Source organism: Sciurus carolinensis, chromosome 11, assembly GCF_902686445.1.
Source record: "Sciurus carolinensis chromosome 11, mSciCar1.2, whole genome shotgun sequence".
In the NCBI taxonomy this organism is placed as follows: domain Eukaryota; kingdom Metazoa; phylum Chordata; class Mammalia; order Rodentia; family Sciuridae; genus Sciurus; species Sciurus carolinensis.
The window spans coordinates 59,776,862-59,802,835 of record NC_062223.1 but is presented as its reverse complement, the minus strand read 5'-3'; the positions used below and the strand labels follow the sequence as shown (position 1 = coordinate 59,802,835).

Sequence of the window (25,974 nt, the reverse complement as noted above, 5' to 3'; positions counted from 1 at the left end):
TTGAGTTTGGGTAGTACTTAAACATTTCTACCGGCAGTTCAGTTGCATTGGTGCGTGCCTGCTGATTTATCAGCTTGGCCATGTGTTCTGTCCCAAGGTTTTGCTTGGGCTTAGCTGGGGTATGAAGCGGCTTCATGAACCCCAGTGGTTCCCACCATGTGCCAGCCCCTCGGAGCCAGGTGTCTGTACTGCTTCAGGAGGAGGTGGGCAGAGCAAGCATGGCAGCCAGGCCAGGGAGCGAAGCGGGGGCACAGACCTGCTCTCCCTGCTCCTCTGTGCCTCTATCCAGGTCATCTGCGGGCTCCAGCTCAGGCTCCACTCCCTGATCATCTACCCCAAGGAAAAGAGGAGGAAGCTGGTGAACCAAGAGGACTCAGGAGACTGAGAGGCCAGTGGGGTTTTCCAGGAGTCCGGGGGCCTGTGACCAGTTTCTTCCAGGGAGCAGTGAGGTTAGGGGAAGGGGCAGGTCTCAGGATACCAGAGCGAAGGTATTTTGCTCTGGTTGGTGCATGCAGTACTTTCAATCTTAGTACCTTTAGTTTTTCTCTCTGTAAAATAGGTGACCAAAAGGGGCCTCTGATCTGACAGCAGCCTGACAGCCATTTTTCAGGATGCCAGGTTCAAAGTTGGGAAGTGGGTAAGTAAAGATGGGAACATTTGAATGTTAGACACATTTGCAGGCAAGGACTTGCTGGGGGACAATATATCCTTCTGCCTTCTTCTCAGCGGCCTTGCCTTGGGACTCTGGGTCCCCTGGGAGATGTCTGAACTGGGTAGGCATTAGGTAGAGGCTGGGGATCCTGAAGAGTATGGAGATCCCGAAGGTAAACAGGGCACATGTAATCAGGAAGACATCATGTGGACAGAGTAGGAAACCATCCATTCCAGTTACTTCCAATCTGGACCCTGGTCTAGAAGGTGCTTGTGAGCTGCTTTTTTTGTATTTCAAACTTCCTTGCTCATGGGCTTGTGAAAAGGCTGTATGTTAAGTTTCTTTGCTTTGGAATAGATTTATATTTACTTAACCAAGGAACACTGATTCCCTTGCCAACAAGAGGACTACTTGATAAAACAGTGGGAAGACAAAGGATTACTGAATAGTTGAGTAAGAAAAAAAATCAACATTCATATAATGGGTCTATTTGTGGATGGGGGTGCAATTAAGAAAGTCCTCTATGGGGGCTGGGGAGATAGCTCAGTCGGTAGAGTGCTTGCCTTGTAAGCACAAGGCCCTGGGTTCGATCCCCAGCACCCAAAAAAAAAAAAAAAAGTCCTTTATGGAGAGAAGGTTAGAGATTTCTCCCTTTTAAACCTTCTCATCTCCCAAGGCCCTTCCAGCTCTGAGGTCCTTAACAAAGACACCACCCCCTAAACCACTGCCCTGGCTAAGAAAGGGTCTTTAGGTACCTCTGTGACAGGTTATCCTATCTCTGAGGGTTTGGTCGAAGGTTGGGGTGCTGCTGGGTTACCCTGGATAGGGAGGCTGAAGCAATTTTCAGAACCCTCTGGGGGCAGCTGCTGGGGGGAGCAGTCTGTCCCGCCCACATTCTTACACTGAGGGCCTTCATGTTCTAGGCTAGAGATGCTCCACACTTTTCCCTATTTGTTAAAAAATGTAGGTTCACCCCTTGCAGGCACAGAAACCTGAGTCAGACCTAACCTACTGGCTAATTGGGTCCCAGAGTTAAAGTTTGGGTGGGGTGAGGATGGCCGGCCAATGAGGTTCTGTTGGCCCAACATGGTGCTGGCCATTCCAGCTGCCCTGGAACAGTAGGGAGAGACAGGAATTGAGCTGCGTCAGAGCGCTACTACATTTCCTGATTTACATCCAAGTTAGGATTAAATTGTGGGTGCATATGGAGACGGATGGCTGTGGCAGCTGCCCAGGGGGCTGGCAGGCTGGGGTCACCAATCCTGTACTTTGTGGAACTGCCTTGGAATACATGTATCATAAGCAAAGGCAAAGTTCTTGCTCCTTTTATTCAAGAAACTTGATTTGGTTAAAAAGGGCTAAATAAATACCTAGCTAGTGAAAGGTTTTATTTTCCATAGTTCCCTGAGAGGATGTGCTTGCTGTGAAGCTGAGACCTAATTTCTAGGAAGGTACTAAATAGACTAGGATTACTTTCATGAGAAGCAATTAAAATCGATTTCTCTCCTTTCAAAGCTCCCATTTCACTCATAAGAGCAAATTAGCTGCCTGTCTAAAACAGGGATTATTCACCAGGAATTTAGTTTTGGCCACATCCTCAGCTAATACTGAATGTCAAGGTGATAACAGCATACTTTGTCTTTCTGAGAGAACCATGAGATGCCACTGTCTCTGCTGCCGGAAGGAATGTGCTGGGAGCACCTGCTTTGGTCCAAGAGACCTGTGTTGGCAAGTTGATATCCCTTTGAGGCTCAGGTATGATCCAGAGTTGGGATAAAGCTATCTAGACCCTGGGATAACATTCTAGTTGGCTGCCACACAGCCTTGGTTCTCTAAGTTGGGTCCCTTAGGACAGGGGAGTAGCTGGTGGAGGCCTGGACTGAGACTGGAGGTAAGGATGGAGGACCAATGAAGAGATGGAAAGAGTGGTGGGAACTGAGATCCCAGCATGGTGCAGCCACCAGGCCCACAGCTGGTGTCTGGGAGGGGTCTCAAAGTCCTCTCCCTGTCTCCATCCCTGGAGTGGTGTGAAAGCCACCCACATACAGGGATGTAGGTGGTAGAGGCACTTCAAGCAAGCTCCTCCCTCATTTGCCCACCAACCTTGGACCACCAGAGCTCCTTCCTCTTTCTTGCTGCTGGTTTTATCCCAACTCCAGTCTAAAACCAGGCAGAAGAGGGCATGCCATCCCACACACTAAGGCAGTAATCGCATGAGCTAGTTCCTCTTTTGCACAGCTCTCCCATCTGCAGCAGCTCAGTGGCCTGTGTGCAGTGTGCTGTGGGGGAAAGTCTGTGAACTTGTGTGTGGAGCAGGCCTCAGACAAGAAGGCAGACAGATCCCTCCCACCCTAAAGCCCTGAAAAATGGCCCTTTGCACATGGCTGCACCTCCATGAAGGGAATGAAGCTGAGAGAGCTCTGGGCTGTTCACCTGAGGAGGTGGAGGTGAGTGGAGGGAGACCAGCATTTCTGTCCTGGCCCCCAGCCCCAGGTCCTAGAAGACCCCTTCCCCTGCCACATGGTACCTACACTTTGGCTTGCGAAGGGGTACTGGGTGCACCTCAGCACTGATGGTTTTAGGCAAGAGGAGTTGTTCCTTTGAGCCCCAGTCTTCTTCCCATTGCTTCTTAAACTTCTCTTCCTCTTCTGTGATCCTGAAATTAAACCCCCATACCTGTGATTTGAGTTGGAACCTTCAAAGTCCTACATCTTATCTACGTCTTGCCTATGCCTTGCCTACCTGAGAACCCCAACCAGCTCAGGAGAGCCCTCGTGGTTCCAGTGTGGTGAGGAAGGCCACTCTGGAGCTGGTGTTCTGAGCAAACACCTCTGCTCTTGTTGCCCTGGTATGTTGGCTGTATTAGGAGTGTGGCATGGCTACAAATAAAGGAGGAGCCACCAGGGGACAGAGGGCCAGGTAAACTGAGCCTGGAGGTGGACTCTGGCTGGCCACACTTCTGTTAGCACATTCATGAGCACCTGCATGTGCATGCACACACGACAAGATACTCACTGTTCTATCTCCTTCCGGTATCTCTCATTTTCCTCTGCTGCCTTCTGGGCAATTTCCTTTCTCCTCCTAAAATAAATGTAGGTTGGCATGTTTGAGTCTATGCAAAAAAAGTGAACTGTTCCTTGTGGCTGATTCTTGATTTGAGAGAAGTTTAAACGTTTCCTCCAGTTTCCTTTCCAGGATCACCTGCAACAGCTTTGGGTGCTGAGGAAGTTGTCCAACAAAGTCTGGACCTGTGCTCCTGGGTGGTTTTGCCTGGCCTAGTTGGGCAGAGATTTTGTGCCACAGGAGATGAGTGGCAGGTTCACATGAGAGCCACACTCCATGTGTCCCCCTCCAAACTCTTGGATGAAGTAACCACAATAGGCAGGACCTGGACTGAGAGAGGGTCCTCTCAGAGAAGGGCCCAGCTAGACCCCAGGCAGGGGCTGCTAACCAGGTGTGGCTTTCCAGACTAGTTCTTTGATGTGGGAGATGGGGACATCCTTTCTCCTTCCTTTTCCAAATACTTATTAAGTGCTGAGAATACATGTGCATTTGGATTTTGACCGTAGTTTTTGATTTATGAATTGCTTTCCCCACTTATTTTCTCAGTCCATCATTTTAACCACCTGGTGGGAAGCAGTTAGCACCACAAGTGGGTGGCCCTCTGGGGACTGCCAGGTTCTCAAACCAGATTGTCTGGATATGAATCCCAGCTTGGTCATGTGTGACTTTGGACCCAAGATGCTTCACTCCTCTGAGCTGCCTTTCTTATAAATCAGACTAACACCAACTCCCTCCCAGGGCTGGTGTGGGGTTAAATTAAGTAACATAAGCAAGGTCCTCAGCAGCAGCCACATGGTAGGTATTCAACATGTCGGTGCTGCTGGCAGGAACCTCATTTCCCACAGTCCTGGAGTCTGGAAATCAGGGGCTGTCTTCAGCAAGGAGGGAGGAGCCAGGTGGTCTGAGGCAGAGGATGGATATACTGACCTGCCACTTAACCCATATGGTCTGAGGACAGCTGGGGAAGTGGGGATGAAGTCTGTGTAGGAGCAGAGGTCAAGAGGCAAGGTGGGTGGGGCCACGGTGGCCTGGGAAGGTGGGGCCCCCTGGATGGCCACTCACTGGCGCTCCATCTCCTGCTGCTCCTGGAGGATTTTGTTGGACTCCATGGCCAGCCGCTTCTGCATCAGGAGTTCCTGCCGCTGTAGCTCGCGCTGCCGTGCCTCCGCCAGCCGCTCGCGATCAGTCATGAACAGTTCCCGGCCCTCAGGGGGAGAAAGAGGCCCTTTGCTCAGCCCCCTGGGGAAGCTGTGCATCCACAGCCACAGTTTTGCCAAATGGGGGTTGCCTTCTCAGTGCTGTGTCCCCCCGGGTGTTACAACTCTGGTAGTCTCTGACCCAAGCTTCTTGCTGGGCAGAAGCCCTGTCCCTCTGCTGTCAGAGCTTCAGAGAGGGAGACCCTTCGGCCCTTTCCAGGAGTGTGTGGCAGAGATATGAGGCCATAGGTTCTGGGTCTGAAGGTCGGGGGTCATGAGGTCCCCATCACCTCATTCTGGACTTACAGCTCCAGCTACGATGGAGATGGTCAGGCTACGGCTACTCTTCAGTACATTCACAGCCTGAGGGAACAGGAAGTCAGTCATCTGGGGTCTGACGATAGACCAGGGCAGTCCAGGCAGAGAACACAGACACCATGGTAGCTAGGTGAGAAGTAAGGTGGGGAGGTGATAAGGCCAGCAGATAAAGACCCTCACATCTTACCTCCTTGTGGTCCAGGTTAGAGAAGTCGATGCCATTGACTTCAACAATCTGGTCTCCTGTCTGAAGGAGAGATGGAGAAAGATTGGTGTGTTACACTCACCTGTAGGAAGGGATCCTTCAAGGTGCCTAAGTGGCTGTTTATCAACTCTTCCCAATGAGTAGAGCAGTTGAAAAGCTTTGATGGAGTCCTGGGAGGGCCTCAAGCTCACCTTGTCACCTCTCTACTCCATAACTGTCTTACTAGCTATCAAATATTATGCCATGAGAGGTTAATTTCTTTGGGTCACTCACCTCCAGCCCCACCTCTGCAGACAGGGAGCCAGGCTTCACGTGGCTGATGAAGATGCCCGGTTTCTGGATGGGGCCACTGGAAATGCTGTGGGAGGTGGGAAATGCAGGTGAGGCTCTGCCCTCTTTGCTTGTCCCCTAAAGCACTTACTGGTTTTCAGTGTCCTATCACCCAGATCTGGGCATCTGGTGTTCAGGACATAGGTCATCTATGAACTCAGGACCCACAGACTCTCCATCTCTGTCTCTCTTCCAGGCTGATTCTATTCCCCTGGGTAACAGACACAGAAAACTACTTGTAATTCTCCCTACCCAACCCTCACCCAATATAACCACATGTGTTATTTCTTCTCTTTCTAGAACTTTCCTTTCATACCTGATGACTCAAATGCTATCTCATTTAAAATTTTTTCAGCAGTGCCCTTATTCTATCACAAGATTGAGCTAGTACTCCTTTCTCTGTGCTCCCAAAATATCTGCAGGAAGGATGGCACTTGCTCATTCTTCTCCCTGCCTTAGATCTGTGGCTGACATCACTGAGGGACTGCAGCACTCTTCCCCAGCAAGCTGGATACAATCTTAGAATTCTTTGCAGAGTCAGGCACAGTGATATCCAACTGAAATCCCAGGAGCTTGGGAGGCTGAGGCAGGAAGATTGTGAGTTCAAAGTCAGCTTCAGCAACTTAGGGAGGCCCTAAGCAACTTATTGAGACCCTGTCTCTAAATAAAATATTTTAAAAGGGCCAGGGGTGTGGCTCAGTAGTTAGGCACTCCTGGGTTCAATCCCTGGTACTAAAAAAAAAAAAAAAACTTAGCAGAACAGTACCCCAGGAAGCCACCTACTAATCGATTAGAGATGGCACAGATAGGAAACCTATTTGCCATCCCTGAGGCAGGATATAGCTCCCTCAGAGTCCTTCTCACCCTATGTTGTAACTATGTTTGGCTTCTATATTTCTATCATCTTCCAGAAAGGAAAGATATTTTTTAAAAATCACTTATAAAAGTGTTGAATAAATATGAAGGAATGGAAATAATCAGATCAACATAAATAATATTAGCTGACATTTACCAACCACTTACTACCTGCTAGGCATTAAGCTTAGTCTACTAAGCTCTTGTTTACTTCCTTTGCAATAACCTTGTGATGTGTGTATTATTCTCCCCTATTTATAGGGGGAAAACTGAGGCTGAGTGGTTATGTTAACTGGTTCAAGGTTCCTGAGCTTGTGCATGGCCTGGTAGGGCTGGAACTGACAACAGAGTGACTGTAACACCTGCGTGCTTGACAAGAACTCCTCATGTGGCCCAATGCCTGTTTGGAATTCCCTGACTGCCTCTTAAGGAAGGTCAAGAGGTAAGCTGTGACAAGAGAACTGTGACAGAGATGCCCAGATAGGCAATGTCCTTTTGCAAACAGCCAAAGGCCTATCCAAGGAACGTGTCTCTGCCTCTGGGTCTCAATTTCCTCATCTGTAAAATGAACTTGGTTGGAGCTGGCCCTCTGGCCCTGGGTGGCTGTGAAGTTCAGAGTGGAACTCAGGCAACAAGAAGTGTCATCGCTGATGGACAAGTTACATCACTGACAGGTGTCCTCAGAAGTAGCAGTGAGGAAGGGAAGAGGCATTAGAAGTCTACTGGAGTCTACCAGCCACAACCCAGCCTAGGGCCTGCTGCACCCACCTGCAGCCAAGGCCCCGTGAGCCCACCAGGCTGATGAAGACCTTCTTCTCCTTGTGTGCCCGGCTCCCTGGGGAGCCCAGGCTGCCCCGACTGCCCTGGAAGAGGAACAAAAGCAAGGTCATTGGCTGTCTATGTGCATGCCAATGGCCTCTTGAGCCATTAGCACTGCCTAATTTTCACAGACCAGATGGTCATTCTGTCTCTGGGGTGTGGGTCTGCACTAGCCAGGCCAGCTGAGGGCCTTCTACTCCAGCATTCTGGAGTCCTGGAGGTCTGTGTGAAGACCCTGAGAACATATCCTTAGAGCCAACCCTCCCTTAAGACCAGCTGCCCCTCCTGGAAGTCCACTCCACCAAAGCCCCATCACAGGGGGTCCTGGCCCTTACCCCAGATTCTGACACAAACTGATCCACATACTGCCACTTGAGGGGCTCCTCAGGAGAGCTGACAAGAGGGAAAAATAGAACAGGTGTTTGTTAGCAATATTTTAGGGACCAGGACCCAAGTCCAGATCTGCTACATCTGCAGCCTCCACCTTCACTGGCCCAGGACCATTGTGACTGACACCAGGACCCTGGACCCTCAAGGAAAAGACTGTTGCAGAGGAGGGTCTTACTCACCTCTTCACAGGGATCAGGCCGATGTCTGTGGGAGAAAAGAACTGGGGTTAGGGCAGCTGCCCTGCTCTCTCTGTCCTCCCGGGACCTGGGTACTCCCACTGCCCACCCCAGTCCACTATCACTGAGCCCCACCATGCTCTGGCCTCACTCACGTCTCACTTTGATGGACACAGTCTTCTTGGTTCGGATGAGATTGATGACCTCCTCATGGGTGCAGGAGGAGATGGAATATCCATTGATCCGGACAATCTCGTCCCCCACCTTGGCCACAGAGAGAGGGAATAAGCACCAGGTCGAGGGAGCAACTGGTAGCAGGAAAGGCCCACTACCAGGTACTCATGGCCTGCTCCAGAGAAGGGACCGACAGCTGGGCTGTTCCCCAGAATGCACCTGAAGATGGACCCTAGTACCTTTTTACAACCAACCCACCCTACATCAGCCCGAGGGATCCCAGAGCAGGTGGTACTTCCTTCTGCCTCATTTTACAGATGAGGACACCAAGATGGGGGGTGAGGGGTGGCATAGGACTCAGGACTCTGTCCCCTCACTCAGGTGTCCCTTTCACCCCACTGGGACATCATTAGGTTTTGAAATCCATGCATAGGGTGGTGCTTTGCCCAGCTTCAAGCATCCCTGCCAGGCCTCTGTCCCACCACACCCCTGAGAAGCAGGCTTCCTGTCTGTTAGTCACTACAACACTATAAGGCTATAACCAAGTCTGGATGGGGACCTGTGACCCAAGCTCTCATTAGCAAAACAAACAATTGATCTCTCTTTTATTTTTTTCCATTCTATGGAACCTTACTGTCACATCTTAATGCTTTTGTGATCCGACCTCTGAATTCCTATTCTTGAAGCAAGCAAATAATAGCAAATAAGCTCAGGACTTTGGCATCTGATGTCTTCGCTTCAAATCCCTGCTTTTACTTTTGTTAGCTATGTGACCTGGGGCAAATCTCTTGGCCTCTCTGAACCTCAGTTTTCCTCATCTGCAAAATAGGGAGTATTGTGATTGCTGTGGGAATTAAGGAACTCCTGCATGTAAAGCTAGTTGGTGTCTGACACATAGTAAGTGCTCAATACATGGTTGTGACTATTGTCATTTGGCCTGAGCTGGGAACTCTAGGCTCAGATTCCTCTTCTCAGAGCTTAGGCAATAGCAGATTGGGAGATGGGGGTCTGAGGGCTAACTGGGGATGCAGACCCATGCTGAGGCTGCCCCTGCTGAACACTGCTGCTGCCTGCTCTGTGCACTTCAGCCCTGGGGATCAGAACTGAAGCTCGTCATTGAATAAGCACAGAGCTGAAAGACCCTCAGAGATCAGGTGACACCTAGGCCCAGGGAGATGATGTTTTCTCCAAGGTCACATAGGCTGTAGCTGCAAAATAGAAACTGGATCCCGGGTGCCCTTCTTCAGTCTGAGGCCAGTGCAGGGCAGCTGGGGGCTTAACTCCAACAACATGTGCTGACCCTTTGGAGACTTGTTAGTATGTGTGGGGGACACAAGGTGGATGCTATGGGGGTTAGAGGACTCACAGCCTCTGAAGGGCGCTGAAGGCCAACTCCCACCCTACAACACTCCTATAGTCACCTCTCTTGTTGCCAGGAATGACCCCCTCCTTCCCTGGATACAGACCCCAGTCTTCTCAGGGGAGGGGAGGTCCTGGCAGTGGTGGCCAGGGGCTCAAAAAGGCACAAAAGGGAGGGGCTCAGTAAAGAACTCTCTAGGTTTCTGGGGACATCAGATTCAAGGAGAACTACTGATTGGCTCCTTGCAACCTATTTTTCACAGCAAACCTGCAGGGGAGGAACTTGTGTTTCTGAATCTGATGAGGAAATGGAGGCCCAGAGAGGTGAAATGACTTGTTTAAGGATACCTCGTGAGCAAATAAGGCTGCTGGGATCCCAAGTCAGGTGTTCCTGACAGACAACAAGCCTTGTCTCTTGGGTGTCTGGAGGAAAAAAAGAAAGGCAAGTGGCCAAGCCTGGCTACAATTCACTGCATCTTGTCCTCTCTGGATCCCTGCCACCTGTCAGAGTGTTCAAGTCCCACAGGAAAGCAGGGATTGCTCTGTCCCTTATACGGCTGGGACAGCAAAGGCACAGAGAATCATTTTCTAGTCCTAGAAGGTACAGCAAGTTGTAGAGCACAGCTGCCTCAGTGCAGGAAAGAGGACTTAACAATAGAATTCCTTTAGGGGGCAAGAACAGAGGGATGGAGCCCCAGGACTAGGTCCTATTGGATAATCTGACCCCACTGGGGACCCAACATAGGTCAAATCAGCACAGGGTCTTTGGCTCAGTCAGGTTATATCTGCACCAGTTCCTCCCCTGCTTTCCAGAATCTTCTCTCAGCTGTCCTCAGGCCTGAGATCTTCTTAGAAACATGAACCCAGGTAGGTCAATGATTGCAAGTGTTTTCCCCCAAGCTCCTCTGAGTGAAGTTCCCTTTCTTGTTCCTAAAGGGAACTTGCCCAGGACCCCAGTAGGAATAAAATTCCCACAGGACTCCTGGTTCAGGTTGCAGGATCAATTTCCTTCTCCCTTTTACTCCACAAAGAGCTCTGCAAAAGGGGCTTTGTGTAGCACCACGAAGACATGAGCATCTGAGGGTCAGTGGAACAAAGGAGAGATGAGTCCATCAGCACAAGAAAGGGTGGATAATTCAAAAGCCTGAGAAACAACTGGGAAGGTAAAACCCTGAATTTCATTAAAATGTCCTCTCGCCCCCAAGCATTGGGGCACTGCTGAGAAAAGCTCATCTGAGAAGGAGAGCTAGCCCTGGAAGAAAAGAGGGCCTCAGATGAGCCAAGAGAGGCACTCATTATGTTTATTTCTCTGACTCTGTTTCTGGACTGGAAAATGTGCCACAGAGGAAAGGAATAATGAAGGGGCTGAAATTTCAGACGCCATCGGCAAGCCGTGAGACAGGGATTCAGAACAAAGCCCTGTCTGTCAGTTCCCTATTTCCACCCCCACTCCTCGCTCTCTGGTCCCATTAGCACTAGAGCCCCCTGAAGCCCCTGGCTTGGCCTCCTGGATTGGGATGTCGATAACGAACACTCTGGAAGCTCTGGGAGGTAGGGAGGGCCTCCTTTACCTGGACAGACAAAAACATAACTCCAGGCTCTGGGAGGAGTGAGATGTGCATGCTCTGCTCAGACATGGAGGTGCAGGGACTGTGGGGGAGAGTCACTCCGGGGTGCTAAAGGGAGATCTCTGGGTTGACCTTAGGAGATCCAGGTTCTAATCCTGGCTCTGCCATTTACTAGACTCCAAGCCTCTACTAACTATAACTGGGGATAATATACCCAATGAGAACAGTGAGAACCTATTGTGAGCTTATATCCAGCACATTGTTAGCATTCTCTCTTTCTCTGTCTCTGTCTCTCTCTCTCTCCCTCTCTATCTCCCTCTCTGCTTATTTATAAAACACAAAACACTCCCATGTCAGGCAGAGTTATAAGCTTTCTAATATTAATTCATTTGTTCCTTGTGCAGCCGGATGAGATATATTATTTTTTCATCACTCCATTTTGCAGATGAGGAAACTGAGGCCCAGGGTTAAGTCATTTCACCAAATTCACACAGCTTAATAAACAGCAAGGTCAGGATTTGAACTGGGCAGTTTAGGCTCAGGGTCTATATTGTCAAGCATCATGCTACATTGGGCCTTCTTCCCTACTGCTAAAAGGTGACCTGTACCAGCCTTCAGGTGCTGGACCTAACTATGATCCTATGGTCCTCCTTCAGTAGGTAGGGGAGGTGGGGCCCGTGGGGCAGCAGCATCTGGGATGAGGCAGCAGTTATATTCAAGAAAACAGTTTGCCCGTGGCCTGTTTTCTACGGAACTACAGATGCCTATCAGGGTGCAGCAGCCTCTCTCTCCCAGAGGCTCAGGGAAGTGGGTGACTGTACTGTACCACACTGCCTAGTGAATGAGGCAGGAAGTCTGAGACCCTGGACACCCCTTCCCTAGACTCTGCTCACTCACCTGGAGCCCGACGCTGTCTGCCTGACCTCCTTTGATGAGATGGGAGATGAAAAGCCCACAGCCAAACTCGAGGCCACCACGCACACTGAGGCCAAGGCCTTCTGGGTGCAGACGGTCCAGACGCACCTCCTTCAGCTTCCTGTCGTGGTGGGGAGTGGGTTAGTGATGGCCCAGCTCAGCCTGACTGCCAGCACTGTCCGGCCCACTAGTGAGGGATTCATTTCATCCCAGAGTGACCTCTCCCACCCTCACCTCTAGGCTAGAGACTCCCTCCATACCTGGAGCGCCGAGGGGTCAGCTGGTCATATTCCACCTGGTGCTTCAGCGGGATCAGTGGCCGGATGGCATCAAACAGAGGCAGGCGGCTGGGCTCATTAATGACCAGCTTTAGGTCTCCAACGAGCACAGTGACATCCATGGTCCTGAAGAGATGTGGGGGATACTTGGAGACTTACCTCTGACCATGGCCTCTGTCTCAGCCCAGTTCCCCACCTATTGGGTTCAGGCCTAGGAATTGAGTACTCTCCTGAAAGGTTCAGAGCTTCTAAGTCTGGGCAATGAACTTTGGAAGAGCTTGTTTTTCTCACATAAGTATCACAAGAAAATCTGTGAGCTAAAGATTGTTAACTCATTCTACACATGAAATAAAACCAGGATTTCAATCTTGGCTCTGCCTAGCTCTAAAGTCCAGGGTCTTTCCATACAGGACAGCTCTAGGTGAGATGTGGATGAGTTGTCTCATACTCTGATCCTCTAGTCTGATGGGTTGCTAACCTCTAGAAATTCCACCCTCAATATATTTCTTGTGCTTTCACATAATTCAGACCCTCTGCATCTCCAGCTGCCTGCTGATTTGCCAACTCTCATCTAATCTTTACTAAATGTAAGTCATTCCCTTCTCAAAGTCCTTCATTGGCTCCCTATTGCCTAGAGGACAAAATCCATTCTCCCTGGCAGCCTCAGGGCCCTCCATGACCTGTCTCCCTGGAACTTCTCAAGTCTGTGGCTCCACATGCTCTCAGGGTGCTCTAAGGTCTAACTCCCTCATTCCCCATCCACACCCTGTGCCTTTGCACCTCTGCACCTCTCCTGATGCTGAGCCCTCATCCTGGGATGCCCTTCCCCAATATTCCACATCCAAATTTCTAGTTCAAGTTCTCCTGGCACCTCCCTGACCCCTCAGTTAGAGGTAAAAATTTCTTTCCTCAAATTACTACTTTTACCTCCACTTAACAATTATTCTATTGTAACTTATGCTAGAGTTCCTGGGACTTGAAATATGTATTCGTCTCTCCCCACCAGGCCACGAGTTTCTCAAGGAAAGAAAGTGGATCTTCTTCATCCTAGATGCTGCATGGCACCTAGAAATTGAGAGGAGCTTATAAATGTGGGCTGAATGACTCAAAAAGCAAGTGGGTGACCAGAGATATCCAATGCAGTGGCCGGAACTTGCTGTCATTTCTTTTTCTGTCCTAACACTTGTGCTCTATTGAATATATCTGTCTACTTTAAACCTCCCCCATGAGACTGTGATCAACTTAAGGGTGGAGACCAGTCTGTTTTGCTCACAAGTATACCCCTGCCCTCTAACTCAGAGTCAAGAAAAAAGAATTGTGTAGTTGCTAAAACAAGTTGCTGAAATGGTATGTCCATTTCGCTCCCAGGAGCATCAAGCATCTGCCTCCCCAAGTTCCTCTATCTTAGAGCAACCCATCCCAGGGCTCCCTGAGCATAGGGGTATCCCTGTGAAGGTTGGTCCACAGGAGTAGGACCAGCACACTTACTGGTGGTACATCCGCAGCACATCATAGAGATAGTCCTTCTCTGCGTCATTTTCAATCAGAAAATCTACCTGTAAAACCCAAGGGCAGAATTACAGCTCCAGGCCCAGCAAACCCATAGCAGACTCCAGAGAGGAGAGGCCACACCAGGGATTATTCCAGCAGCTCAAGATGAGTTATGAAGAGAGGAGGGAAGACAGAGGTCACAGTGCCCTCCTGACTCCAATATATCATACCCACGCAGAGCATGCCAGTGTGGCCAGAGAAGTACTTTTGCACATCCAGATGTGACCAGGCTGAGCCTTGTCCCAAGGTGGAGTGATAATGTGTACACACACAGGATGTGAACCCCACGTGGCAGTGACACACTCCATAGCAGTGCTGCTGCTCACCCCATGACTGTCTCGGTGTCTGGAAGAAGCCCCATTGTCTTACCTGATGGTGGCTGTAGTGCCGGATAAATGCTTTCAGAAAGGATTTGGGCCACTCGCTCAGAAAGCACATCCCACTGGCAGGAAGTGCCCTGCCACTGAATTCTGCGACACCTTTGCCAGGGGAACTTTGCCTTGTCCTGTCCTGGCCTAAGCTGGATTGACCCTGAGCTCTGTCCACTAGTCAGCCTCCTGGTCACTCCTTTCCCCTCTCTAGGTCTCCCCAGGAGGGAGGGTCAGGTTACATCATTTCAACTTTGCTGACGTCAGTGACTAGAACTTCAAGGTCAGGTTCAGGAACTGTTTCATTAGCACCTCAATCCCTGGGGAGCCAGTGATCTGGGAGCCCTAAATTTCACTCTTTGGGACAGCTCTTTGTTAATCTATGTGCTATATCCTTGGCTTTCCCTTTAGCACAAAACTGAGTAACAGGGCAACGAGGGAGCTGGAGGAGTCCCTGATTCCCTCCCTCCAGCCTCCAGGCTCAAGAGCATGGTCCCAGGCATCAGCTCTTCATGTGAGAGTCCCTACTTCTGGAAGACTAGGGACTTCTGTCTGTCCCAATACAGAGAGGACTTGTAGGGCCAAACACCTTGGGATTTGTAATCTGAGCAGGGAATACAAATTTCTAATCTTGACTTGGCAGTACTTTTGCCCCTAAAATCAGGCTGAGCATTTCACAAAAGATGAGCCTAACCTAGGAGGCAGCTCTCATGGACTCATAGCCTGGGTGTCAGAAACTCCCCCACCTGCTCCAATCGGGGCACCTCCGTTCCCTCCCTACCTCACTGCAAGGGCATCCCCCTAGAAGATGGGGATGGCAGCATGTGCTTGAGTGAGTGGTACTAAATCCTGGGGTACTAGGTTTGTTGGGCTCTGGCCCAGTCTGCCATGAGTGGGCACTCTCAAAAGCCCATCTCTATGAGGACACAGCCTGAACTCTCTCCACCCTCTCTAGCTGCAGCCTATGTAAGAAGGTTGGAGATGTCACCCAGAAATATCTTGATAAATTAGATCATGTCACCTGTTAGCTTCTTCTTGTACTTAAAGCAAAATCCAAATCCAGACCCCTTGCTGTGTCTTATTCAAGCTCAGCCCGCCACTCTTCCTGTTCGCATGGTCTCCTTTCGGTTCCTCTCATGCCAAACTCTCTCCTGATGTATGTTCCCTGCTCCCTTGTATGGCTGGTCTTCCCTGCCCACCAACCTAAACAGAACCCACGCCCACCCTGTATGATGTTTCAATTCCATCATTATCTGGATTGTTGCTTGTAATTTAAAGTGTGCTCTTTTTTTTTTTTTAAATCATTCGTCTCCTTTGCTGGATAGAAAACCCCATGAAGGGAAGGATGAGGTCTTGGTTGTTCTAAGTTCCTTGTGCCTCATATAGCTAAGTGCTCAATAAATAAGTATTGGATGGATTTGTCTCCATGATTCTGGTGGAAGGAGCCATGGGAACAGTAGGGAAAGGGAAATGACCTTTGCAGGGCCCCCATGGTGGCACTGGGAGCTTTTTGTGGGCTTTATTCCTTTGTTTATTGTACAAGGCCTGTGAGCCCATAGTCTCACACCATTTTGCAGAAAGGATCAGAGAGGTTAAGTAAACTCACCAAGGCCCCATAACTACTAAGCAGAGCTAAGATTTGAACCCAGGTCCAACTCCAAAGCCTATGCTCTGGCTGCTACCCATGTCCATCTGGTATGATTCAGGCCTCTCAGGGGGAAATAACCCCAAGGCTCCTTAGAGTCAACATTTCCAACCTTTTGCTTTTAAGATATCTTGTTCCTTTGCACTGTTAAGAAAACCTTTTGGTTTGGTTCATAATGAGCAAGAAACAGAACACTTTTTTTTTTTCACTGTAAATTTAACCCAGGAGCACTTAACCACTGAGCCACATCCACAGCACTTTTTTTTTTTTTTTAATATATATTTTGAGACAGGATCTCACTAAGTTGCTTAAGGTCTCGATAAATGGCTTTGAACTTGTGATCCTCCTGCTTTAGCCTCCTGAGTCACTGGGATTATAGGCATGTGCCACCGCACCCAGCAGACACTTTTAAATGATACTTTGAATCGCAAATGTTCTGCTTTCTCAGAGAAGATAAAAATCCCACCTGCTCTGATTGAAGTGAGGACACCCTCCCCAAAGGACTTCCAACCTAACTCTAGCCATGGGTGGTGACAGAAGCAAAAGGCCAGAAAAGGGAATCTCTGACTGATTGAGGCCTTAGGTCTGAAGGCCCCTCACCCCTTTGCAGGAGTGCAGCTGGTGACAGCCTTAGGTTTAAGCAGTGAGGGACTATCCTCAGTGGACAGCCTTTATTTTGCTCTGGGTGTAAAGTTGAGGTAGAAAACTAAGAAAATTTCCAGTTTTAGGATCTAGGAATGCTTTTCTCCTTTCTCTAGGTCAAGCACAGATTTCTTGATGAAAGTCTTTGTAGAAAAGACCTGAGGGAGTCCCAGGCTCCTGACCTGTGGGCAGATCTTCAGTGCAGACCACTGCATTCATAGGCCCCCACCCAGAAATTACTTTCTACTAGTCTCCTTCTGAAAACCTCATGTCCATGGGCTCTCACTTGTAAGCTCACTTAGATCCTGTTCCCGTCTGTCCTTGCCTGCTATTGTAGGGTCATCACCGCCACAGTCCACGTGGGACTCAAGCTGCAACTGAGCAATCACCTCCCCTAACACACTGGAACTCCTCAACATCAGTCAGAATGTTCCCTCCACCTCCACGTCTCATATGTCCATTAAAAAAAAAAAAAAAAAAAAAAAAAAACTTCATACAAACAGCTGGAGAGAATCTAAGTGATGAATCAACAGAAGAGCCCACAAAATAAGGGACAATTTCCCATCCAGAAGTGTCTCTAAGGAGGCTCAGAGAAACAGCCCTGCTTTGCTCTCTGAAAACACACCTCCATGTCTCACTTTGCAGACTTTAAAATGTACCAGAAAAAAAGAATGAAAGATGGAAGTCCTCTGGAAGACCAAGCATGCTGTAGCAATGCTGCCATTAAACTATGGTTTTAAACTATTTTTAAAAATCGCATCATAATATCCTTTCCTCCTAGTATTCTGCCTTGCACTGGTTGAAGATCAGCTTTAGGAAACCTTGCTTTGACTACTTGGTATGATTCCTAGGGATGCATAAAGCTCCTGGCACACAGTGAGTCTTTTGACATCCATTTCTTCCCTCCTCTCCATTCATGATCTTTCTTTCCCTGTGGTACCCAACATGGTGCTGGACACACAGGCATGTAGCTCTCAGTGGTGACTGTGGAATGATGAATGAACTCCCCTTGCTCAAGGCTGGAACCCTCCTTCTATGCTCTTGGCCCTGTCTTGGACCACCACCTTCCCAGAACTCCTGGAGGCTCTGTCTCTTCTCAGTTCATTTCTAGTTCATCCTCGAAAAGCAGACCCCAAAACTAAGCAAGATGGAGTGTCTTCCCTCCTTCCATCTGAACCATGCCTTCACTCAAGGTGAGGTCCAAGTCACCTCTTCTAGAGTCCTTCCTGACCAGGCCCGGCCCACAGACTCCTCCCCTGTCTTCCAACCTTCCAAAGGTTCTCTTTGTCTGCTCCTTTGCTTATTCAGCCACTCTGCATACTGACTGTCTGACACCTCTCAGTAACTTCTTTGATTGTCTTTGTTCTCCTTTAGTTATCTTTAATCTCCTAATAATCTCTGGAGGTGGTTGTCCTTAGCCCCATTTTACAGATGAGGAAACAGAGGTCAGGGAAATGGGAGAGCTGAGACTCCAACCTATGCCTGCTGCCTTCAAAACCTCTGCTTTTTTCAATCTACCATGGTGTCCACTTACCCCATATAACACTTTTGTATGCACTTGCCTAATATACACACTTATTAACCTCCTATGTGCAAGACAGCGGTCTTTTTTCTCCTACTGGATTTAAAAAGCTTTTCCTTTTCTTGGGTCCCTCTTGATGTAGGGCACAGAAGTCCTAAAGGAGCTCATCATCTGCAAGTGACTGCTGGGAGGTCTTTATTATGTCATCATTCCCATCTGCAGTCAGCACCTAGATTTTTCTATGGCTGATGCTCAGCTGTCTCTGTGCTGTGGGTCTGTGTGGGATGGGAGGGAGCACCTCCATCCTCACCAGGTTCAGGGGCATTGGAGGTAAAATCCGAGTTTGGCTTTGGAGCCCTTTCAGTCTCATCCCTTAGTATTTCCCCACAGGGACTGGCCCTCAGGACAGCTGCACAGGGAACCACACGACATCTAACTCATGCAGCTTCAACTGGATGTGCACGCCAGCCAGACGGGGAGAAAGAGAGGAAGAACAAATTAAATAATGCATATTGTTTCACTTGATGTGCCCTCCCCGGTCTGTCATGAGGATTAAGTGGCGACATATGTAAAGCACTTGGGACAGGCTCCGAACGTGTGTCTTCTCCTTTGGCACTCCCAGCCTCTTACATCCTGCCCTTTGTCCTGGGGCCCTTTGCCTGGGTTCCCTTGGATCCCTGGTGTTTCAGCCAGTGGGAGGCACGAACAGGAGATGAACGGTAGGAGGAGGAGGGACCCAAGACTCTTAGTCGCTTAGTCCCCTGGCTGGTGGCCTGAGGGACCACCTTGGGTAGTTTCCTTCACCAGAGGCTGCAGCCCCTGCCTGGGCCTCTCGGAAGCCCTGCTCTCCCCTGTTCTGGTGACCTCCCTCCCCTGGCCCCTGCAGGGTGCTGGCTTCCCATTGCTGTCACCCGGCCTAGTCTGTTCGTGTATCCCTGCCCTTTTCTACCGTCCCCTCACAAAGCTTGCTTTGGTTTTCTCTTTGGATGAGCTGCCTGCCTCCTGCTGTGCCCTGGTTGGCAAGGAGCGCTAGCCATTAGTAGTGGCAGCACCTGCAAAACTTCCTCTCCACAAGTTCTTCCTCCACTTTGTTCTCATCTCTACCGTGGACCTTGTCAAGTTGTACTGGACTCTTTTCCCCACTGGTCTTCCACAAACCTGTGCCATAGCCCAGACACAGGCCTAGCTGTGAGTGCGGAGGGTGGGAACAACAAGCCCCTTTCTCAACTAGATCTGCCTCAGTTTTCCTTATGTGTAAAATGGTCGTAAAACTCTAACCCTTCTATGAGAGATTAATGATTGTTTTCATTACTAATTCAATGAGTTAATAATTATAAGGTTTAGAACAGTGCCTATAAAGTCATAAGTCCTATGTGTTTGTTAAATAAAGTTAAATAAAAATAAATGGATACAAATTCTATATCTTCAGCAGCAGGCAGTGAGTGGCCCTCCATAAATGTTAATCCAGTCATGTCTTCACAGTTGTATCCTAGTCAGTATTACTGAGGAATGGTTGTCAACACAGCAGGCATATGCTAGCCTCTGGACATTTGCACTTCTGTTCCTCTTCCTGGAATGCTTTTTCACATATACCTGCTTATTCCTCTGCTCTTCTTCCAGGTCTCTGCTCAAATGTGACCTCTTCAGGAAGGCCTTCCTGATTACCCTACATAAAGTACCAACTGTTACTCCCTTTTCCCTCACCTCAGTTTATTTTTCATAGCATTTATCACTACTTGGCATCATAGAATACTTTACTGCTTTACTTGTTACCTGTTTGTATTCCCCATCAGATGTACTCTCTCAGAGGGCAGGGCTTTATTTTGTTCCTTGATGCTTAGAACACTGTCTGGTATACATAGAAACTCAGTCAAAATTTACTGCTTGTATGAATGAATGAATGAATGATCAGCCACTCCTTGGAGGTAGGAACTCTTTCTGATCTTAATCATCCTACCCCACTCTCAGTTGTCTGGCCTTAGCCAGGATACACCAGAGCTACTCATAAATGTGTGACTACTAAAGAGGCCATAAATACTTTGTGAGCAAATGAGTAACCAAGTTCCTGCAATGTGCAAGGGTTGTGAGCAGAGAGGCTGATTTGGAAAGCTGGTTCTATGGGGGAGAAACCTTAAGTCTCTGATCATGCCCCCTAGCCCATCCTGGCCCAAGGCTGTTACCTATCACTGGGAAGGGCATGTAAGTGCTGCTGGTGGCCTTAGGGAAATTACACAAACTGGTAGGACAACACCTGGAGCCTGTTGGCTCATATAATGGGACACTGCAGGCATTGGCCAGAAACCATGTGGTGACTATAGGCCCACAGCATCCAATACTTGAATTCCTATTTAATCCTAACTGTCTCATGAATAAGTACTACAAACCCCGTCTCATAGTTCGGGAAACTAAAGCTCACAAAGATTAAATGGCTTGCCCATAGCCTCACTGGCAGTGAGTGACAGGGTTGAGATTTGACGACACTCCTGCCTAATTCCAGATAATAAGCCACAGTGCATACTTCTTGAGGACTCCTTAAGTGCCAGGATCTATTGCAGCCCCCTACACACATATTGATCTCATTCCACACTCAAGATAACCTTATTAGTTAAACGTCATTATCCTCATTTCACAAATTAGAGACCTGAGACAGAGAGAGGGTAAGTAACTTGCTCCAGGTCACCCAGCACTATCTTTTATGATATATTACCTTAAATACAATCTCCAACAACTAAAAATTTAGATTACAAACCATTGCCCAGGAGTAAATTTGCTCCAAAATATTAAGGAAGGAACATCTAAAAAGCAATCAACAGTGAGCTGTAAATTTCACCCAGCATGCCTCTATGCCCCATCTCTGTCCTCTGCTGCTCCATTCTCTCTCCCAGTTCCTGGGTGAACCCCAACCTGGGAGGGGAAGGTTCCTGCTGTCTCCGAGGCAGCAGGGCACAAAGTCCAGCCCAGGTCTTGCCCAGTGTGGCACCTGCCCTGCCTGCACACACAGGGACATTAATAGGTAATGCACTTGTGATGAGGAAGAGCAGGGTGGTGGAACATAGGGGCCTTAAATCCTTTGGAGTCTTTCGGGCCCAGGGAGGAAGAATAGGGGTAAACCCAAAGTTGAGTCAGGCACTGGGGACTCTAGAGGTGATTCTCTCAATAGAGGAAAAGAGTAGGTACCCTGACAGGAAAAGGGCAAAAGAAAACCTGGCATTACTTTCAAGCCAAGGCAGGAAAGTGAAATTCAAGCCCACAGTGGGGGATGGGAGGCTGAGTTTCCTCAAAGTGGGTTGCCTGAAACCTACACTCACCAAATGTCCTCAACAGCTGAAATTTCTCCCCACACATCTCTTTGCAACAGCATACACTAGTGAACAGGTCAAATACTCCCTTGACATTAGCCAGATCCCCAGCTTCTGCTGACCTTCCAGCCACCTCTTACCCTGGGGAGCAGGATCAGGAAAGGCCAAGGCCTTGCTTTGAGGAGACTTCTGCCAGTTTGTGCCCCTACCAAACTTTGGTTTCAACACTCAGTGCCCAGCCATAGGTCACTACTAGTGTAGGGGCTGCCTCTCAGTCACATGACCGGCAATTTGAGGGCATAGACTGGGTGCTCAAAACACACTTCTTAAATGAATGGCTGCCTCCCACGTTGCCCCTCACCTCGGGCTCCTCTGGGCCTCTCTATGGGAAGCAGGGAGGGGAGGAAGAATCACTCTGACTTGCCTCATGCACTCTGCCTGCCTCAGAACTGGGAAGGGGTTTGGCTCCATCCAAAGTTACAGGCCCTCTGGAGCTCTGGCAGGGTCTATGGGTAGCTCCAGACACCCTAGCTTAGAACCTCTTGGAAGGCCTGGTGAGGAGGTCCACCCACTAGGTCCCTTGGATGGAGGCCTCAAGGCCTCAGTAGGCCCTGCACAGCTTTGGAAACAGCACTGGAAATGCTATGGGTGATATTAAGCAGCTCCCAGTGAAGGTCTTGGAGCACCAGGGACCACCAAAGAGGTCTCTCACCTGGACATACCCTGGAGAGGTGGCTCTGCCTGAAGGAGCTGACTGGTCACAGCTGGTTCCTCACACTATTGGTTCCTCCCCCTGTGCTCCCACACTGCAGCCCAGCTGCTTCTCAGCTCCTAAGATTATGCCCTTGGGTGGGTAAGGTTCACAGAGCTGCTTCTAAGTCATCTTTGGAGGTCAAAGGGCAGAGAGAGACCCACTTTCCCTTCTTCAATCCTGGCCTCTCTGATACTGCCCAGTCTCTCACCATGGGCTCCAACAGTCCTAGGCTGGGGACACTAGGAGGCAGGGGATTTGCCCACTGCAGAGCATCTCAGATAAGTGTCCTGCCTTGGGCCAAGGTTGGAAGGTATTCCAACCTCAGAGTTTGCAGCCCTGGAGGGTAGGAGAAAGGACGTTTTCTGGAGATGGATCAGTTTAGCAGCCCTTACACCGGGACTCTCAATGACTCTGTCCTCATTTTATTGGAGATCTCTCCGGCAGCCAGAGGACCCTCAACCCTCGAAGGTCCCAGCCCTCCCAGACCCCTCCCCTCCCCGAGGCCGGGTTAGAAAAGGTGGGGGTGGGAGTAGCGTTGGGGATGTCCATCCTCCACCCTCCCCTCCCGGACGTCAGGTCCCCGTTGCTTGCGCACCTCTTGCAGTACTGACCTTATGCCGGAATTCTCGGGCCACCTTCCGGTCCATGGCTGGGCGGGATCGATCAGTGTAGCTGCACTACCCGTTCCTTCGGGTGCCGGGCTGCGGGAGCTGGCCAGAGTTGGCGACCGAGACCGGCCCGGCTTTCCGCGGGGACTAGGGCGGGGCCTGGGAGGGGTGGGGGCGGAGCCTGGGCGGGGCTGCTGCCAGAGACACCTGTCCTGAAGCGTCGCCTCCCGCCGGAGCCCTGGAGAAATGGGCGTGTGTGTGTGTGTGTGTGTGTGTGTGTGTGTGTGTGTGTGTGTGTGTGGCAGGAAGTTTGTGATATTTTGTGCCGGCCCAAATAGAGTGCTACGACTCTTCACCTGATTGGGTAGGACCCCTTGCACATCTCACCTTGAGTGTATATTCCACAGTGGCCTCCGCCAAGCACTTTTCCCACCAGTAAGACATCAGTCCTTGATCTGTGAATTTCTGGGGTAGGACTGGGTCATATTGTGACCTGCAAGGATCTAAACCAGTGTAGAGGGTGCCCCCACCCACAGACTTCCCCTCCCCTCTTCCGTAAGTGCTCCCCTGGCCCTCAATAAAACCCAAACCAAAACAAACATACACCTTCACTGAAGCATGGAAGGGCCTGGCCGTGACATCTGATTTATGGCTAACCTTTATCCAGAACACAAACTCTCTGGTCCATTTGACTCAATTCAGTCAAAATGTTTCCTGCCCTGGTCCAATGCTGGGTGGAAACACAATGACGAACCAGGCCTGGGACAGATTGAGAGGAAAGAGCTGGACAGGAGGGGATGAAAAGGCCAGGAGAAGTGGGTGGGTGGGGTAACTATGGAGCTTACATCTGAACCTAACCCAGGGTGGCTGTCTGACCAGTTTGCACATAAGGGTGCAAGAGAAAGAAGATAGACAAATAGCTGTACCTTCAGGGACATATAAAGGCACCTCTCAGGATGGGAATGTAGGTTAGTGCTAGAGTGCTTGCCTAGCATACTCAAGGCCCTGGGGTTGAGCATAGGGGGCAAAAAAGCCCCTTCTTTGAGTGCTCTCCCTCTAGCTGAAGTTTTGCAACCAGATGCTTTTCATGTGGGCTAAATTATTACCTAGCTTAATCTGTAAATCCCTCCTGGAGAAGAACCTTAAAATATTATCCATGTCTTCACCTTTGTATCCAGTTAGTACATAAGTAAGTCAGAGATTAAAGAGGAAGACTTGTGAAATTTTCAACGGTCCAGAAAATGTCACAAAACATATTCCTCTCCCACTTACAGCATCGATTTTCTACATTTCTTAAATGTGTCAAGTGGCTGTTTATTTCATATTTAGAATCTAGGCAGAGCGATAAATGTCCTTACTCAGAAGATGCAGTCTACTGGACACCCAGTCTTTTTTTTTTTTTTTTTTTAACCTGACCATAACCTCCATGGATTCCCTCCTTCTTAAAATGCTCCCCACTTGGTTTGGAGGATTGAATTGAGTTCTGGTTCTCTTCCCCGTGCTTTCTCTGAGTCCACCCTGCCTCCACCCATTCCTTAACCAGTTTTTTAATGCCCCTTCCTTGACTCTCTCCTCTTCACCATCCCTTCTATACCCATGGTTTCAGGTACCCTGTGTGATGATAGGCTCAGGGTTCTACCATAATATGACTAGTGTAGTGCATGGCACAAAATAGTTCGTTAAATGAATGAATGAATGTGTGCATCCTAAATTATACCACTGCTGGGGGGGTCTACTGACCAAATCTCCTCCTCCTCTTTTCCTCCTCCTCCTCCTCCTCATCATCATAATTATCTACAAGGACTGGCATCTAGTTGGTGTTTTTTAACTGTTGACCACATGAACAATGCACAACTTCCTAAGGCTTTCAGATTCAGCTTTTCACCACTTAAAAATTCATCTTGGACAGAGAATGTGTTTTGTTTACAATATTAAAGTTGTTTTGTCAAAGTCTGGCCTTGATGGGAGCAATGGCATGGGAGTATGAGGCACTAGGACAACCTAGCTCAGTCAACACTTCCTGAGCTAGTGCTGGCATTCAGAGGAATGAGCCGGAATGAGCCGAGTCATTCTCCAAAGGTGCTCACAACTGGGGATAGTGTGGGGATTTGGGGCTGAGGTGGAAGTGGTAGTGGGGATTGGTGGAAGGATAGGCTAGGACTCTGCAGGCCTGAGTCCTGACTCTGCTCCTGATCACTGACCACCAAATGGCATGTTCCAGGCCTCAGTGTGGCCCTCTGTAAAAGGAGAGGGTAGGACTGAATTCATTCAGCATCTCTGGTTTCTGGTGGAAGGGACTTCCAGGATCCAGGTTAGGGAGCTGAGGTTGTACAGGTGCCTCTGCTCCCCCAGGGGACTTAGGGCTGAAGATCTGAATCCAGGCCCCCTGGGGAGGGAGCCACAGGTCAAGAAAGGCAGAGTCTGGACCATCTTCAGGCACCTAACTTATGGTAATGAGCTAGACTATTCTGTTACTCTAGCTCAGGGAGGAGCCAAGATCTGGGGAGGAGGGTCGGAGGGAGCCGCGGGACACCGGAGCTAGACAACAAGCAGTGTGGAGTGGAGGTGTGACCCTGCCTTGCTGGGTGAGACGCCTAGGAGCCCAACCCTGTGGTCAGGTTCGCTAGTCCCCCTGCGTCCCTATGGGATTCCAGGCGCCTGTGCTCTGCCTGCTACTTGCTTGCATCTGGCTGCTTCGGGGTGAGCCGGCTCTGGAGTCCCCGCAGGCGCAGCCTCGTGGTGAGAACGGTGAAGACGGGGGAGGCCAGGGCTGTGGGAACTTTTTGGGAAATAGGTCGGGCAGGTTGAAGAAAGGGTGGAAGGAGAAGGTCCCATCTGAGGGAGGGAGGGGGGGGGTTTAGAAAGAAGGAGGCTGAGGGTAAGAGAGGTAGGTCTGTGGCAAGAGGGGAAAGGGTTCTAAGTGAGGCCAGGTAGAAGAGACCCAGGGTGGGGAGCCAGACAGAACTGGGGCTCAAGGAGTGGAAGAAAGAGGGAGACCCCTTCCCAGAAGGGTCCTCAGGGAGTTGGAGGAAGGACTTGAGAAAGCTGCAGAGAGAGAGAGACTGTGACTGACTAGGGGAATGCCATGGGTGGGGAAATGGTGGTGGGAAACCCAAAGAGAGGCAAAGCCCCCGTGGAGAACAATCCCCCCTCCCCAGCTGCAGCAACCACACCTGGGGCAAGTGCAGAGCTGCAGCCTGCGCCAGCCAGGTGAGTAGGCACATGCCATAGTTGCCCCACCCACTGCTCCCATCTTTATTCCTGGTCTAGGTGACCCTAGGGGCTTA

At 49.7% G+C, this 25,974-nt stretch overlaps 2 protein-coding genes across 3 annotated transcripts in view; one reads left to right on the top strand and one right to left on the bottom strand.

Moving 5' to 3' along the window:
* Positions 1–22,825, bottom strand: part of Ush1c (USH1 protein network component harmonin) — a 44,396-nt gene extending 21,571 nt beyond the window's left edge. Inside the window, exons 1-15 of one of the 2 annotated variants that reach the window (XM_047519523.1) lie at positions 22,691–22,825; positions 13,787–13,854; positions 12,281–12,424; positions 12,003–12,141; positions 8,160–8,268; positions 8,008–8,032; positions 7,774–7,831; positions 7,388–7,482; positions 5,708–5,792; positions 5,417–5,476; positions 5,218–5,274; positions 4,778–4,920; positions 3,668–3,733; positions 3,184–3,308; positions 257–330 (exon numbers count right to left, since the gene is read on the bottom strand). In XM_047519523.1, coding sequence (XP_047375479.1) covers positions 257–330; positions 3,184–3,308; positions 3,668–3,733; positions 4,778–4,920; positions 5,218–5,274; positions 5,417–5,476; positions 5,708–5,792; positions 7,388–7,482; positions 7,774–7,831; positions 8,008–8,032; positions 8,160–8,268; positions 12,003–12,141; positions 12,281–12,424; positions 13,787–13,854; positions 22,691–22,726 — 1,284 coding nt within the window. In that variant the 5' untranslated portion in view covers positions 22,727–22,825. The remainder of the gene's footprint in view (positions 1–256; positions 331–3,183; positions 3,309–3,667; positions 3,734–4,777; positions 4,921–5,217; positions 5,275–5,416; positions 5,477–5,707; positions 5,793–7,387; positions 7,483–7,773; positions 7,832–8,007; positions 8,033–8,159; positions 8,269–12,002; positions 12,142–12,280; positions 12,425–13,786; positions 13,855–22,690) is intronic. The other variant, XM_047519524.1, reaches the window with a different exon arrangement.
* A 2,504-nt stretch (positions 22,826–25,329) lies between these two features.
* The window catches only part of Otog (otogelin), a 79,220-nt gene continuing 78,575 nt past the window's right edge, over positions 25,330–25,974 (top strand). The window contains exons 1-2 of the mRNA XM_047517925.1: positions 25,330–25,426; positions 25,846–25,897. Coding sequence (XP_047373881.1) covers positions 25,330–25,426; positions 25,846–25,897 — 149 coding nt within the window. The remainder of the gene's footprint in view (positions 25,427–25,845; positions 25,898–25,974) is intronic.